The sequence below is a fragment of the Somniosus microcephalus genome, unplaced genomic scaffold, assembly GCF_052327205.1.
Source record: "Somniosus microcephalus isolate GS21.2 unplaced genomic scaffold, FLI_Smic_1.0 scaffold319, whole genome shotgun sequence".
Taxonomy (NCBI): domain Eukaryota; kingdom Metazoa; phylum Chordata; class Chondrichthyes; order Squaliformes; family Somniosidae; genus Somniosus; species Somniosus microcephalus.
Genome location: NW_028225506.1, coordinates 231788 through 249047, shown reverse-complemented (window position 1 = coordinate 249047; position 17260 = coordinate 231788). Strand labels below are relative to the sequence as shown.

The following is a 17260-nucleotide window of genomic DNA, read 5'->3' as shown; positions in this document are numbered from 1 at the left end:
GTTGTACAGGGCCTTGGTGAGACCATATCTTGAGTATTGTGTGCAGTTTTGGTCGCCTTATCTGAGGAAGGATGTTCTTGCCATGGAGGAAGTGCAGCGAAGATTCACCAGGCTGATGGGATGGCAGGAATGATGTATGAGGAGAGATTGGGTCGACTGGGCTTATACTCGCTGGAGTTTAGAAGAATGAGAGGGGATCTCATTGAAACTTATAAAATTCTAACAGGACTAGACAGACTATATGCAGGAAGCATGTTCCCGATGGTCGGGGAGTCCAGAACCAGGGGTCACAGTTTAAGGGTAAGGGGTAAGCCATTTAGGACAGAGGTGAGGAGTAATTTCTTCATCCAGATAGCGGTGAACCTGTGGAATTCTCTACCACAGAAGGAGTTGGATATATTTCTTAAGGCTAAAGGGATCAAGGGATATGGGGAGAAAGCGGGGACCGGGTACTGAATTTGGATGATCAGCCATGAACTCATTGAATGGCGGAGCAGGCTCGAGGGGCCGAATGGCCTACTCCTGCTCCTATCTTCTATGTTTCTATGTTTCTATAATCGATGTAGTAATCAGCACAGTATAATTGCTGTGGTAATTGGCACGGTATAATTGGTGCAGTAATTCGCACGGTATAATCGGTGCAGTAATTGGCACGGTATAATTGGTGCAGTAATTGGCACAGTATAATTGGTACAGTAACTGGCACGGTATATTTGGTGCAGTAATTGGCACGGTATAATTGGTGCAGTAATTGGCACGGTATAATTGGTGCAGTAATTGGCACGGTATAATTGGTGCAGTAATTGGCACGGTATAATCGGTGCAGTAATTGGCACGGTATAATTGGAGCAATAATCGGCACGGTATAATCGGTGCAGTAATTGGCACGGTATAATTGGAGCAATAATCGGCACGGTATTATCATTGCCAACATTCACTGTCTGGGCTCTCACACTTGGATGAGCTACCAGGGGATTGCCGGCACTGACAGCACCATATCCCAGCCAGAATCAGTGCCATCAATACTGGAGAAACATATCATGCGGCCATGATTGCCTTTCGGGGCAGTAACCTTGCCCAAGGCAACTTGGAACGTGGACCCTAGGGAAGATTATTCAACCCAACAGACCTGATAGATTTTCAAACAGTTTTATTAATAATACAGAATACACAGAGTGCATTTCAGATTTTAACACTGACAAAAACTGGATAACAGATCAAAGCTTTCTCTCCAAACCTTCCCAAAGTTTTGGAGTGTTCAGGAGGTCAATTTCGGAAAATGATTTGATAAACGCTGAAACTCAATTACATGAAACTGCCCATTTTGTTTTACTGAAAGACTCCCAAATGTTTGAATTCCTCTCTGCTCCACTCTAACATTACCTGGCCACCCACCGGTTTGTTTTCAGGCCTGGCATATTTTTGCACAATATATACTTTAAAATTGCTTTCATTCGATCCGCGTTAGAGATGTACCTTCTCACGCTGCTTTATTATAAAATAAAATGATGCTTAGAGTTGAGGATTTAATGACAGTTTATTTTGTGGCAAAGATGCAAGGCATTTGTCACATTGAAAAATCATTTGAAGTTTTATTTTTTGATTGGCAGAGGGCGCTCTTTACTAGACTATCTGGGCAAGGAAACTAATGCTGATTTTCCATGTGAACATAATTCTGGTAACTGTTACTTCGCGGCTGTATTTGGTCGTATTCAATTGAGACCGAAACCGTGCTGTCAGGACTCCACGTCTCACTGCCGTTATTTAACCATTCGTTGTCGTAGCTATCGGAGTGTTCGGAATCCTGTTGGCTCGCTTGAGCTCTCTAGAAAGAATAATAAACAGGTAGAGATCAGTGCGTGCGGAAAGCACTCCTTTCTAGCTATTCGTGAAGTCTCGCCTCAATTTGACAGTCTGACAGTGCAAAGTACGTGTCGCCCTTGAACCTGAGTGGCTCAGACTTCATCATATTCATACAACAGCAATAAATCATGAATGATCAATCGTTAAGTATGATTTTTAAAAAGCCAGTCATTCCCTGCTGGTTTCTTCTGACCAGGATAATCTGGCCTTGCTTCGAGGGAGGAGCCAGATTATTCTAAGCGCCTGCTAATCTAAAAGAAAAGAAAGACTTGCATTTATACCTCCCAAAGCGCTTTACAATCAATGAAGTACCTTTTGAAGTGTAGTCACTGTTGCAATGTAGGAAACGCGGCAGCCAATTTGCGCACAGCAAGCTCCCACAAACAGCAATGTGATAATGACCAGATCATCTGTTTTCGGAATGCACCAGGGAGAACTCTACCGCTCTTCTTCAAAATAGCACCATGGGATCTTTTACATCCATCCGAGAGAGCAGATGGGGCCTCCGTTTAACATCTCATCTGAAAGACGGCAGTGCAGCACTCCCTCAGCACTGCACTGGGAGTGTCAGCCTGGATTTTGTGCTCCCATCTTTGGAGACTTAGGGGGAAAAATTCGGTTGGTTGCGCCACCCATTAGCGCCTAAAGAGGTCGAGAAGTGGGGCGCTAACCAACTAGCGCCCGGGCGCAGCGAACCCTGCACCTCTTCCCAAATTGAGCGGACATTTAGCGCCGGCGCTAAACCGTAGCGCCCGCTCACCGGCGCACGCAGATCATGACGTCATTTCAGTGTGCAACGCTCTTGGGGCACCCCGGACCGGAAATTCAGTGGCGCCCCCCTCTGTTCCGCCTGTCGCTACCAACGACAGGTTACCTGGAACGTTTCCCAGTCGTGTCGGGCTGGGGGGGCGCTGTTCAAAGGGGACTCTTCCAGGATTATTAGTGGTAGCCATTTTTGGACCACACCTTCTGTGAGAGAGAGAGTTGCTCAGAGACAAACGGAGAGCCATTTCTGCAGTGAGCCAGCGCTGGCTGAGGAACTTTAGCCTTCTGAACATTACTTTGCAGTTGGTAAGCTTCTCAACTGGCATAACTTTCAGTGCGCACTTACTATGGGGGCTGCATTGGATGGGAACGTCGTCCTTCTCAATCATATTGACAGGGCACAGAGACGCAGGGATAGAGTGGCAGGCATGGCCAGATGGAGGAGGGCCAACAGACGTCGGCACACGAGACCTTACGCTGCCAGGGTTTTCCGCCAACAGTTTTCGTGTATCAACATGTCGGAGGAGCAGTGTTTCCGAAGGCTGCGCTTCAGTAAGGAGGTGGTCACTGAGCTCTGCCACCTGCTTCAGCCAGATCTGCAGCCTCAACTAAGGTGCAGGACATCTCTGTCGGTGGCTGTGAAGATCACTGTGGCTCTAAACTTCTATGCCAGCGGCTCCTTTCAGGCCGCTGCTGGGGACATTGCCAACATCTCACAGTTCGCGGTGCATTGCTGCATCTGTCAAGTGACTAATGCCCTCTTTAAAAGGAGACAGCAGTACATCTCCTTCCAATGACCCCGGACAAGCAGCGAGAGCGCGCAGAGGGCTTCGCAAGGATAGCAGGCTTCCCCATGGTGTAGGGCGCCATTGACTGCACGCATATGGCTTTGCGGGCACCTCTAGAGAATGCGGAGGATTTCCGCAACCGAAAGGGGTTCCATTCTTTGAATGTGCAGCTGGTCTGTGACCACCGACAGCTGATACTCGCTGTCAATGCCCACTTTCCAGGCAGCAGCCACGACGCCTTCATCCTGCGCCAGACTTCTGTGGCAGACCTTTTCAAAGCCCCGGCTCACCCAGGAGGCTGGTTTCTCGGGGACAAGGGTTATCCTCTGTGCCCCTGGCTGCTGACCCCGCTCCGTTCGCCCAGCACCCCTGCTGAAGAACGATACAACGAGAGCCATCAAGCGACCAGGAACATCGTGGAGCACACAATCAGCGTGCTGAAGCAACGGTTCTGCTGTCTGGACCATTCCGGAGGAGCCCTTCAGTACTCACCTGAGCGAGTCTCCCACTTCGTGGTTGTGTGTTGCATGCTGCATAACCTGGCAATCCTCAGGACCCAGCCAATGCCACCAGACATTGAAGCACCAGCAGAGGAGGAGGAGGAGGAGGAGGGGGAGGAGCAGCACCAAGATGGGAGGGAGGCACAAACTGCAAGGGCCGTCCGTCAGAGGCTTATAGCAAGTCGCTTCTAGGCCCCTCTGAGGGAATGCTTTCTGCCATTCCAAGAACATGAATGGAACTGTTCTGCTACCCCTAAGCCGGTCAAGGCAACAATTTGTGCAAAGAACAGACATGGACATTGTGAATAAATAAACTTCTTTATTTAACAAACTGTGTATCCTTCCCGCATGACAAAGCAATGGAAACAAACACCAAAACAAACAGACTGCCACATAACTGGCTGTCACACCCTGGGGACAATGTCCAAAACATAACTGGCTCTCACACCCTGGAGACAATGTCCAAAACATAACCAACATTCAGACCAGCATCCTCGGCCTTGAATGAAAGAAATAACATAATTTAGCAACACCTCCTACTTTTTGAACCTCAATGGTGATCTGCTGCCCTTGCGGAATTGCCCCTTTCCCGCCCTGCAGCTCCTCTGTAATGGGACCCCAGTGGCTGCAGCAAGGCTAGGGGGTGCCTGCTGACTGTCCGAAACTGAGAACGCAGATGCCCTTGAGGTACGGCCTGCACCAGCTCTGGGCCTGGAGGGCCCGGCTGCTGACTGTTCCAACTCTGCATGGGTGGCACCAGTCTGTCCTACAGGTGGTGGCAGCTGCAGTGGAGAAGTGCCAGTGGTGGCATCAGGAATGCTGTCATCCTGAGAGCGGACAGCAGCTCCCTGGTCGACCGACACACTGGCACTCTGACGGGGCAGCACCGCAGCATGCGCAGCAATCGGCTGGTGCACAGATTGCTGGCCTGCTGTGGTGCGGCGAGGGCCCCGGGGAATCCTGCCCGATCCAGCGAGGGTGGCAGCAGTCAGTGCTCGCGTGGCCTCAATCTACGTCTGCATGAGACCAGCCATTGACTGCGTGGCAGCACTCAGCACTTGCGTGGCAGGTGCCTGTGCTTCGCCGAAGTCCTGGACAATCCTTGCCAGTGCTGCGCCGAAGTCCTGCACACTCCTTGCCTGTGCTGCGCCAAACTCCTGGACACTCCTTGCCAGTGTCTCAATGCAATCGGGCATCCTTGCCACTGCAGCCATGAGCTCAGTGTGCCTCTGCCCAGCCTGGGCGCTCATTTCTGCGAGGGCACGCACCTCATCTGCATTCTGTGCAGCAGCACTTGCGGCCCGACTCACCCTCCGGGGAGACGCATGCCCCCGAGCTTCCCTACCCCCCTCACATTGCTGCAGGCCGCTGGGTCCTGGAGCTGCATCCTCCTCAGACCATTCCCCCCCTGCTCCCTTCCAGGGAAGGCGTCTCCCCAGTCTGGACATGGGCTGGCTCACCTGAGGGTGGCACGGGTGGTCCGGCTTCCTCCTCCTCGTCACCTCCAGAGTCACTCGCACTGGCAGCTTGAGGGCCCGCCTCCCGAGCTGGTGATGCAGCATCTGAAAGCAGGGAGGTTCAAGAGTGGCTTTAGCGAAAGGACAGGGTGGCAGCAAGGGATGCATGAGTGCTGCAATGCTCTGAGTTGGCTCGAGAGTGAAAAAGCATGCTGGTGTGGGGAACAAGTGGAAGGAGAGAGGTCAAAAAGGTGATGACCTTACCATTGCTGTCCACAATGGGGTCGGCATCTCCAGAGGCGACGGGGCCAATCATCTGGCTTGCCACAATCCGATGGACTCGCTCCGCCAGGTCTGTGAGGGTCTGCAGGTGAGGCCGGCCTCCTCCGGTCTGACGCTGTTGCCTTCTATTATGGGCCAGCTTGGTCTGCAAGAGAAAGGACGGGGTGTGAGGAAACCTGCAGCCCTGATCTGGGATGACATGCCTCCCATGGTCGATTAGCCCTTAGATTATGCTGCCCTGATCTGGGATGACATGCCTCCCATGGTCGATTAGCCCTTACATTATGCTGCCCTGATCTGGGATGACATGCCTCCCATGGTCGATTAGCCCTTACATTGTGCTGCCCTGATCTGGGATGACATGTCTCCCATGGTCGATTAGCCCTTACATTATGATGCCCTGATCTGGGATGACATGCCTCCCATGGTCCAGGAGCCCTTACATTATGCTGCCCTGATCTGGGATGACATGCCTCCCATGGTCGATTAGCCCTTACATTATGCTGCCCTGATCTGGGATGACATGCCTCCCATGGTCGATTAGCCCTTACATTAGGCTGCCTTGACCTGGGATGACATGCCTCCTATGGTCGATTAGCCCTTACATTATGCACAGAGCTGAATGTGCGTGTGTGTTTCCAGAAAGGGCCATGGGTGCTGGATGACAGCTGGCCATTGGGGCTTTGCACACCCTCTAGCCATAAAGTGAGGTCCAGATGGAGGGATGAAGGTGATTCTGAAAAAGGCACTCACCCTGACGACCCAAGTGAGGTCATTGAACTTCTTCCTGCATTGCACAGGAGTCCTGGGAGCCATGCTGCTGGAGGTGACTCTGTTGGAAACCTCCCTCCAAGCTCTGCGATAGTCGCTGTGCTGAGGCCTCCTGCCATTCTCTGGGTAGAGTACAGATCGCCTGCGCTCCACCGCGCCAACCAGAGCATCCAATGCCCCCTCACTGAAGCGCTGCGCTCTCTCCCTGGCTCTCTCCATGTTCAGGCAGTTGTCGACGCCACAGGTAGGTTACCGCCGAGTTTGAGGCCTCCGATGCGCAGGGTGCGGCTGGAGATGATGATCGATCCGCCCCTTTAAGAGCTGTCCGGCGCCAGCGTGTCTGGCCGCACTCGATAATTGACAGCACCTGCGCTGCGCCCGCCCGCGGAGATATTGCGTCGCGCCGCCGGGTTAGCGCCTTAAGACTGTCGTGCAGCGCCTGATTTAGCGCCGCAATCACCTTCAGGGGCGCAGGTACCCAATATCGCTGGAGGTGGCGGTAATTTGCGCCTGGCGCTAAACTTTGCGCACTGCCACTACTAGCGTCCCAAACGGGGCGATACCGAATTTCTCCCCCTTAAACTTCCCTCAGCTAGGCAATTAACTTCTAATTTAAGATGTTTCTATTTAGCTGATTCCCCCATGGGAGAAGTTGAGCAATGACATTAAGGGGACAGGACAGACTAAACACCTTGGCAGCTAAACATGACACCCGTGACTTTTGATCCCAGACTGTTCATGAGCAATGCCATAGGGTACTTATTACTTAGCACTAGTAATAAGTGCGGTTAACACATATGCACAGATATAAATATGTGCCCACAGATCAAAGACAGGTTTGAAGGTGTGCACTGGGTTTCCATGGATTTGTAATGGGTAAATCATGCCTAACTAACTGAGTTGAATTTTTTGAGGAGGTCACTAACATGGTAGATAAGGGAGTTTAAAAAAAAATCCATTCATGGGATGTGGGCGACACTGGCAAGGCCAGCATTTATTGCCCATCCCTATTTGCCCTTGCGAAGGTGGTGGTGAGCCGCCTTCTTGAACCGCTGCAGTCCGTGTGGTGAAGGTACTGGTGAGTGTCTATGGATGTCCATGAGTCACTGAAAGTGAATGTGCAGGTGCAGCAAGCCATTAGGAAGGCAAATGGTACGCTGGCCTTCATTACAAGAGGATTTGAGTACAGGAGTAAAGAAGTCTTACTCCAATTATATAGGGCCTTGGTGAGACCACACCTGGAGTACTGTGTACAATTTTGGTCTCCTTACCTAAGGAAGGATATACTTGCCATAGAGGCAACGAAGGTTCACGAGATTGATTCCTGGGATGGCGGGACTGTCGTAAGGGAAGAGATTGAGTAAACTAGGCTTGTATTCTCTTGAATTCAGAAGAATGAGAGGGGATCTCATTCAAGCATACTAAATTATTACAGGGCTTGATAGGGTGGATGCTGGGAGAATGTTTCCCTTGGCTGGGGAGTCTAGAACCAGGGGCCACAGCCTCAAGATAAAGGGTAGGCCATTCAGGACTGAGATGAGAAGAAATTTCTTCACACAGAGGGTGGTGAATCTTTGGGATTCTCTACCCCAGAGGGCTGTGGAGGCTCAGTCATTGGGTATATTCAAAACAGAAGTCGATAGATTTCTGACTAGTAAGGGCATCAAGGGATGTGGCGATAAGGCCGGTTCGAAGGGCCGAATGGCCTACTCCTGCTCCTATTTCTTATGTTCTTATGTTCTTATGATGTTATTTATATGGACTTCCAGGAGGCATTTGAGAAAGTTCCACAAAAGAGACTTAGCAAAAACGAAAGCCCATGGAATTGGAGGCAACCTATTGACATGGGTAGGGAATGGGTTAGGAGGTAGAGACAGAGAGTAGGGATAAGGCATAAGTATTCACATTGGTGGATGTGACTAGTGATGTCCCCCAGGGATCTGTACTGAGGCCTCAGCTTTTCACTATATGTATCAATGACTTGGATGAAGGAACAGAGAGCCGTGTATCCAAGTTTGCTGACCGCACTAAGTTAGGTGCCACAGTGAGTAGTGTAGCTGGGAGCAGAAAGTTGCAAAGGAACATTGATCGATTCAGTGAGTGGGCAAAGCTGTGGCAGATGGAGTTTAATGTGGGGAAGGGTGAGGTCATCCACTTTGGACCTAAGAAAGTTAGATCAGAGTATTTTCTAAATGGCGAGGAGGTAAGCACTGTGGAGCAGCAGAGAGATTCAGGGCTCCAAATACAGAAATCACTAAACGAGTGTAAACTAGGTCAAAAAATAATTTAAAAGGCCAATGGAATGTTGGCCTCAAGGGGCTGGAAGGCAAAGGGGAGGAAGTTATGTTACAGTTATAGAAAGCTCTGGTTAGACCCCATCGGGAGCGCTGGGTTCAGTTCTGGGCACCGGACCTCAGGAAGGATAGATTGGCCTCGGAGGGGGAGCAGCGCAGATTCACCGGAATGATACCGGGGCTTAAAGGGTTAAATTATGAGGACAGGTTGTATAAACTGAGCTTGGATTCCCTTGGGTAGAGAAGATTAAGGGGTGATCTAATTGAGTGTTTAAGATGATTGAAGGATTTGATTGGGTAGATCGAGAGATACTATGGGGGAAACATTCGGTAGCGACCATTTTGGGCGCTAACTTTAGCGGCCGCGAAATTCAGTTTTATGCCCCAAGAGGGAAGTGGAGCGCTAAATCAAGCACTACACACTCCTCTTAGAGCGCTAATGTCGGGGAGCGGGACGCTACCGCAGAGCGCTACTCCAGTTCCGGCGCTGTCAAATACAAGTACTCAGACAGACTGGCACCTTCCAGTTCTTAAAGGGGCGGTTCAATGATGCTGCACAGCTTCACCCTGATCATTGCTGCTTGTGACCTGGGCCTGCAAGAAGCTGCAAACCATCATTGAGAAATCTCATGGCTGATCAGAGGCCCAGGGAGAGAGCTCGCCGGTTCACCGACCAGGCTTTGGAGGCTCTGGTCGCAGCTGTGGAACGCCGACGGGCAGTGCTCTTCCCGGACACTGGCAGGAGGCCATTGCCGCAGGACTTCAACAACGGTATGTTCATCACCACTCCCCCTTCTCTCATACCACTTCCCCCTCACACTACAAGCCCTTCCCACGTTCCATCTAAGTATACTGTCTCCATTCCTTGCTCCATTTCTGCCCCCCTCCCCTGACATTAAACTCACTCTTGTGTCTTTATAATTTCAGATAATCAGTCACCATCTGACCAGCCTGTCGCTCGGCCTCCCAGTGACAGCGACACAGGAGAGGAGGAGGAACAAGCCAGAGCCTCACTGCCTGTGTCTCCCGAGGGCGAGAAGTTCAATAATGGGGCCACATGGTCGCTGGAGGGGAGCCGAGGAAATGAGTCTGATGTGGGTGAAGCTCCGGGACCCAGCGGGCTGCAGCAACGCCACGGGGAAAGGGAAGATCAGGGGCCATCTCCCCGGTGGGTGAGTACACGCGAGTTCTGCTGCACAGGACTCAGATGAGGACCTCGATGTGGAGGCAATGACCACACGGGCGATGAGCATGCACACCGAGCTCATGGGTGCAATGGCAAGGGTGCCCAAGAGCATGGATGCACCGGCTAGGAGCCTGGAGGAGTCTGCCTCCAGCATTGCTCTCATCTCTGTGCAAACCTTTGAGCCCATCCTTAGCAGTTTGCAGAGGATGGTTGCCTCGCAGAGAGACCGTGGGGACTCAGACCTCATGCTGCGTGTCATGGGTGAGGTGGCAGCAGCTATTGCCACACAGGCCGAGGCAATGCAACGGCTTAGTTCTGTAATGGAGTCAGTGGTTGGTGGCATCCAGTCTCAGACTGCTCTCATGCAGTCTCAGATTGATGCCACGCAAGCGCTGACTGCTGCCATCATCGCTGGGTCGACCACTGTCCACCGGGGATCTCACGGTGCCACAGCAGGCCAGCAATCTGTGCTCGAGCAGATTGCGCCAGATGCTCAGGTTCTGCCCCGGGTGTGTAGCAGTGTCTCGGTCGAGCAGGAAGGCCCTGCCCTCTCTCAGGATGACAGCATTCCTGCTCTCACCACTGCCACTCCGCCATTGCACTTGCCGCAGCCTGTAACCCAGCCAGCCCAGACTGCTGCCGCCCATGCTGAGGTGGTGCAGTCTGCAGCCGGGCCCTCCAGGCCCAGAGCTGGTCGAGGGCGTCCTGCAAGGCCATCTGCAGTCTCTGGATCCCAGACTCAGCAGCCTTTCACCAGCCTTGCTGCAGCCACTGGGGCCACATTACGGAGGAGCAGTAGGGTTGGGAGGGGGGAATTGCAAAGGGGAGGGAAATCATTGAGGAAGGCTCAGTAAATAAAATGTTAATAGCAAATGGGGGGAGTGTGAATACAAAAGGTGATGTGTTTGTAAATATATTGCTCAGTTTGGTAAGAAATAGTTCTGTTTGCTGCGAACCAGTTGTGTTTGTCGATAAATTGTTGTGTTTGTTTATTATTGGTTGTGTTTGATAAGAGAAAGTTGTGCAGAATAATAAATGCTTATTTTGATGTAGCACATTTTATGATGTTTCTCATTTGAGCTTTTCCCGGTGATAGGGGCTGCGAGCTGGCTGTAATGATGTGGTTGTTCTGGTCAAAGGCCATGTGCTCTCTCATTTATTGGAAGCGCTGTCTAATGAGGCGATCACGAACGGCCCTTGCAGAAGCAACATTGAGTGGCTCCCTCCTACATTGGTGCTGCTTCTCCTCCTCTTCATCCTCCACCTCCTTTTCCTCCTCCTCTCCCTCTTCCTCCTCCTGAGGTGGACCTGCAATCCCTGGTGGCAATGGCTGGGCCCTCAGAATGGCCAGGTTGTGCAGCATGCAGCACACAACAATGAAAAGGGAGACTTGATCAGGGGAATACTGCAGGGCTCCTCCAGAGCAGTCAAGGCAGCGGAACTGTTGCTTTAGCACGCCGATAGTCTGTTCGATCAGGTTCCTGGTGGTGGTATGGCTCTCATTGTATGCGTGCTGAGCAGGAGTGCTGGGGTTGCGGAGGGGTGTCATCAGCCAGGTGGCGAGTGGATAATCCTTGTCTCCGAGCAGCCAGCCGCGAGCTTCATGTGGTGGGACTCCGGCCTCACGCAGGATGAATGCATCGTGGCTGCTGCCAGGATAGCGGGCATTGACAGCGAGGATGCGCTGTCTGTGGTCGCACACCAACTGAACGTTCAGAGAGTGGTAGCCTTTGTGGTTACAGAAGACCTTTGCATTGTGATGAGGTGCCCACAATGCCACATGGGTGCAGTCAATGGCGTCCTGAACCATGGGGAAGCCCACTATCCTTGCAAAGCCACATCCTGTTTCTCTCTGGTCATGGGGAATGAGATGCACTCCCTTCTCCTTCTGTACAGAGCGTCTGTCATCTCCCGGATGCAGCAATGGACGGCGAACTGCAATGTCCCCTATTGAAGCCTGGAAGGAGCCACCGGCGTAGACATTGAGAGCGACTGTGACCTTCCCTGCCACTGAGAGAGACGTCCTGGTCCTAAACTGAGGCTGGAGGTCTGGCTGCAGGAGGTGGCGGAGCTCTGTGACCACCTCCTTGCTGAAGCAGAGCCTTCTAAGGCACTGCTCCTCTGAGAGATGAATGTAGGAGAAGTGCTCCCGGAATACCCTGGGAGGATAAGGTCTTCTGTGGTGAGCCCTGTTGGCCCTCCTCCCTCTGGCCACATGTTCCAATCTTTCTCTCTGCCTCCGCTGTCTCCGACGGTGACACTGGAGGGCGAGGTCCCGTGCCAGTTCAGCCCCCATTAAGTGTTGGAAATGTTGCAGTATCAAATGTAACCCGAATTAAAGTGATAAATATTTTTCAGGCACAAAACTTATTCAAGTAGAAAAATGGGTCAAAACGCCCGCCTGCTTCTGTCAAACTGACAAGGCAGCACCTTGAACTATCGCTCCTGCAGCTTTCAACCGACTGCAAACCGTCTCTTCTACCGTTGCTAACGGCTGGCACTGAGGCAGGGGGCGAGAATGAATTTCCGGTCCAGGGCGCTACCGGGGCGATGCGTGGCTGGATGATGTCACGATCTGCGACCGCAGGCGGGTGTGGCGATAGTGGTTAGCGCCGCCGCAAACTGCCAGGTGAATTTCGCCGGTGGCGCTAACATCACCGCGTGCGGGCGGTAAGCCGTTAGTGCCCAGCGGAGGCACTACCCGGAGGCGCTAAGGTACCCAATTTCTAGCCCTATTCCCCCTGGTGGAGGGAGTCCAGAACAAGGGGGCGTAACCTTAAAATTCGAGCCAGGCCATTCAGGGGTGATGTCAGGAAGCACTTCTTCACACAAAGGGTGGTGGAAATCTGGAACTCTCTCCCTCACAAAGCTGTTGAGGCTGGGGTGTCAATTGCAAATTTCAAAACTGAGATTGATACATTTTTGTTGGGTAAGGGTATTAAGGGATATGTAATAAAGGTGGGTAAATGGAGTTAAGATACAGATCAGCCATGATCTCATTAAATGGCAGAACAGGCTGGAGGGGCCGAATGGCCTCCTCCTGTTCCCATGATTCTATGGGACCATTTGGTCTCATTCTTCCAGAATATCAACCTTACTGGCTTCCCACTGCAGCATCAAACTGTTTTATAAATAGTTCCTTGGTAACCTGCTCCAGCTGTTAATCCCCATCTGTGTAAAGAAATATTTCCCAACATCTGTCATCTTGAATTTCACAACACTGAACTACAACTCTTAGGGGGAGAGACGGTATAGCCCCGTTTGGGGGGCTAAAACTTTAAGGCCTAGAAATTCAGTATAGCCACGTTTGGGGCGCTACAGCCGGGCGGCCGCTAAAGTTTGCGCCCGGCGCAACTTCGCGCCACCTTCGCCGATATTCAATGGCATCGCCCCAAGAGGTTGCTGCTGCGCTAAAACAGGCGATGCACGACTATCATTAGGCGCTAAGCTGGCGGCCCGGGGCGAAACCCCCGAGGGCGGGCGCAGCGCAGGTGCGGCGAGTTGCTGATTGACGGCAGACACTCTGGCGCCGGTGAGCTCTTAAAGGGGGAGGGTGGATTTGTTTGCCTGCCACGCCCTGCACACTGCAGCCCTGAAGCAAGGCCTGACTACTGCTGCTTGATCTGTGTAACGCCCAGGACTATGGAGAAGGCCAGGGAGAGAGCGCAGCGCTTCAGCGACGGTGACCTGAGGGTGCTGGTTGGCGCAGTGGAGCGCAGGCGCCATGTTCTGTTCCCTGAAGGTGGCAGGAGGCTGCTGCCCAGTGCCTATCGGAAAGCCTGGAGGGAGGTGTCAAACAGGGTGACCTCCAACAGCGTGGTTGCCAGGACTCCTGTGCAATGCCGGAAAAAGTTCAACGACCTCACTCGGGTTGTCAGGGTGAGTACCCTTTCCAGTGTCCTCCTCATCCCTGCATGTGCACCTCAGTTTATGGGCAAAGGGACCTGAAAGTCCTAATGCCCAGCCCTCATCCAGCAGCTATGGGACTGTCATGAAAATCACTTGCACATTCAGCACTTTACACACTGTACAAGCTATTCGACCATGGGAGGCAGTACAGCTAAGATTAGGGCTTCACACTGTCAGGGCTAGTCCACCATGGGAGGTAGTGCAGGCAAGATCAGGGCTTCACACTGTACTTCGAGGCCGCCCTTTCTCTTGCAGGCCAAGGTGGCGCACAACTGAAGGCAGCAGCGTGAGACCGGGGGAGGCCATCCTGACCTCAAACAGCTCTCCGACCTGGACCAGCATGTGGAGCGCATTATGTCAGGCCGGCTGATTGGCCCCGTCGCCAGTGGAGATGCCGACCCTGTTCTGGGCCCCAATGGTAAGGGCATCACCTTTTTGACCTCTCTCTTTCCACTTGCGCCTCAGAACAGCATCCTTTGCCACTGTCGGACCAATGCAGTGCATAGCAGCACTCATGCCTCCCTCACTGCCGCCCTGTCCTCACTCTAAAGCAACTCTTGTGCCTCCCTGCTTTCAGATGCTGAATCGCCAGGTGAGGAGGCGGGCCCTCAACCTGGCACTGTGAGTGAATCGGAGGGCGAGGAGGAGGAAGAGGAAGAGGAAGCCGGACCATCAGTGCCACCCTCAGCCGAGGCAGCCCATGGCGATGATGGGGACACGTCTTCCCTGGAGGGGAGCCGGGGGGAAGGGTCGGAGGAGAGTGAAGCTCCGGGGCCCAGCGACCTGCAGCAACGCGGGAGGGCTGGGGAAGCTCGGCGGACTTCTCCCCGGAGGGTGAGTGCGGCCTCCAGTCCTGCTACGGTGAGCGCAGAGGAGGTGCGGCTCCTAGAGGAAATGGCCGCCCAGGCTGAGCGCAGGCACACTGAGCTCATGGCTGCAGTGGCAAGGATGCCTGACTCCATAGAGTCACTGTCAAGGAGTGTGCAGGAATTCGGGGCAGCACAGGCGGCTTCTAGCCAAGTGCTCAGTCGTGCCGTCCATTCACTGGCTGGTGTCATGCGGACACAGACCAGGGCCACACGGGCACTAACTGCTGCCACCCTCGCTGGATCGGCCAGGCATCGCCAGGGCACTCGCCGCGCCGCAGCAGCCCAGCAGTCTGTGCTTCAGCAGATTGCTGCGCATGCTGCAGTTCTGGCCCGTGCGAGTGCCAATGTCTCAGGCGACCAGGGAGTACCTGTGATCTGTCAGGTTGGCAGCATTCCTGCAGCCAACACTGCCACTCCTCCATTGCAGCTGCCACCAGCCGCTGGACAGGCTGCTGCCGCACAAGCAGAGTTGGAGCAGTCAGCAGCCGGCCCCTCCAGGGCCAGAGCTGGTCCAGGCCGACCCCCAAGGGCATCTGCCGTCTCGCCATCTGACCCTCAGCAGCCTTCCCCCAGCCTTGCTGCAGCCACTGGGGTCCCATTGAGGAGGAGCTGCAGGGCGGGCAGGGGCCAGTCACGGATGCGAAAGGCATCACCCTCGCAGGGCAAAAAGTAGAAGGTGTGCCCAAATGTTTTGTTTCACATGTAAAGGCCGAGACTGGTCGATTTGTGTTTTTTGAAAGGCCGAGACTGGTCGATTTGTGTTTTTTGAAAGGCCGAGACTGGTCGATTTGTGTTTTTTGAAAGGCCGAGACTGGTCGATTTGTGTTTTTTGGGGGGGCTTCTCTCCATTAGTTTGTTATGTGGGAAGGACAGAGGTATCAAAGTAATAAATGTTCTTAAATCGCACTGTCCATGCTTTCTTTTGGAAGTCCTGGTTGCCCTGCTCGGCTGAGGGCTTGTGGAGCGGCGACATTCATCTTGTGGCACAAGCCATTCCCTGAGAGGGGGCCTAGAACCGACGTTCAATAAGCCGCCGACGGGCGGCCCTTGCACTTTCTGCCTCCCTCCTGTGCTGGTCCTCCTCCTCCTCCTCCTCCTCCTCTGGTGGTCCTCCAATGTCTGGTGGCAGTGGCTGAGTCCTGCGGATAACCAGGTTGTGCAGCATGCAGCACACGACCACGAAATGGGAGACTCGCTCAGGCGAAAACTGTAGGGCTCCTCCGGAACGATCCAGACAGCGGAACCGTTGCTTCAGGACGCCGATTGTTTGCTCAATGATGTTCCTGGTTGCTTGATGGCTGTCATTGTATCCCTCTTCAGCAGGGGTGCTGGGCACACAGAGCGGGGTCATCAGCCAGGTGCACAAAGGATAGCCTTTGTCCCCGAGAAGCCATCCTCGTGGGTGAGGCTGGGCCTGGAACATGTCTGCCACAGAAGTCTGGCGCAGGATGAAGGCATCGTGGCTGCTGCCTGGAAAGCGGGCATTGACAGCTAGGATGAGCTGCCTGTGGTCACACACCAACTGCACGTTGAGCGAATGGTAGCCCTTCCGGTTGCAGTAATCCTCGGCATTCTCTAGAGGTGCCCGCAAAGCCACATGCGTGCAGTCAATGGCGCCCTGCACCATGGGGAAGCCCGCTAATGCTGCAAAGCCCATTGCACGCCATGGAGAAGGAGATGAACTGACGTCTCCTTCTGAAAAGGGCATTGGTCACCTGGTGGATGCAGCAATGTACGGCAAACTGGGAGATGTTGGAAATGTCCCCAGTAGCGGATTGGAAGGAGCCGGTGGCATAGAAGTTGAGAGACACCGTCACCTTCACTGTCACCGACAGAGACGTCCTGCTCCTCAGATGTGGCTGCAGATCTCCGCGAAGCAGGTGGCAGATCTCAGTGACCACCGCCCTTCGGAATCGCAGTCTCCGAACACACTGCTCGTCAGACATGTTCAGATATGAGAACTGCTGGCGGTACACCCTGGGTGGGTAAGGCCTCATTTGCCGACGCCTTTTGCCCCCTTTCCGTCTGGCCATGACTGCCACTCTCTCACGGCATCTCTGAGCCCTTTGAATGCAATGGAGAAGGCCAACATTTGCACCCATTGCAGCCCCCATTATATGTTTCCAATCAATGATTTGGCTCTGAAGTTAAAGACAAGTGCAAAGCTGTGGCCTGAAGCCACAAGTACCTGTGCGAGTGTTGAGCCAAACCAGAAAGCTCTCTACCTTTGACTCTCTGCAAAGATCCGTTTCTCCCAAAGAAGGAGTTTTGCAAAATGGCTGCCTTTTCTACTGCAGGAGGAGTGCCCTTTAATTTGCGCCCCCCGCGCCCCGCAGCGACTGGGAACCGTTCCCCTCTACCAGTCGCTAGGGGCGCCAGGCGCACAATAGGCCGGCGCCACTGAATTTCCGGTTTGGGGCGCACAAAGGGCGTTGCACGATGAAATGACGTCAGGATCTGCGCGCGCAGCTGAGCGCGCGCAAAGGCTTTGCGCCGCCGCTAAATCTTTACTGAAGTTGGGGAGAGGTGCAGATCACGCTGCGCCCGGCCGCTAGCCGCCTAGCGCCCCACATCTC

At 53.4% G+C, this 17260-nt stretch overlaps 1 protein-coding gene across 1 annotated transcript in view; it reads right to left on the bottom strand.

Annotated features, from left to right (window-relative positions):
• Window positions 1-1522: 1522 nt before the first annotated feature.
• Window positions 1523-17260, bottom strand: part of LOC147081881 (homeodomain-interacting protein kinase 4-like) — a 52385-nt gene continuing 36647 nt past the window's right edge. The window contains exon 3 of the mRNA XM_085980624.1: window positions 1523-1825. Coding sequence (XP_085836750.1) covers window positions 1646-1825 — 180 coding nt within the window. The 3' untranslated portion in view covers window positions 1523-1645. The remainder of the gene's footprint in view (window positions 1826-17260) is intronic.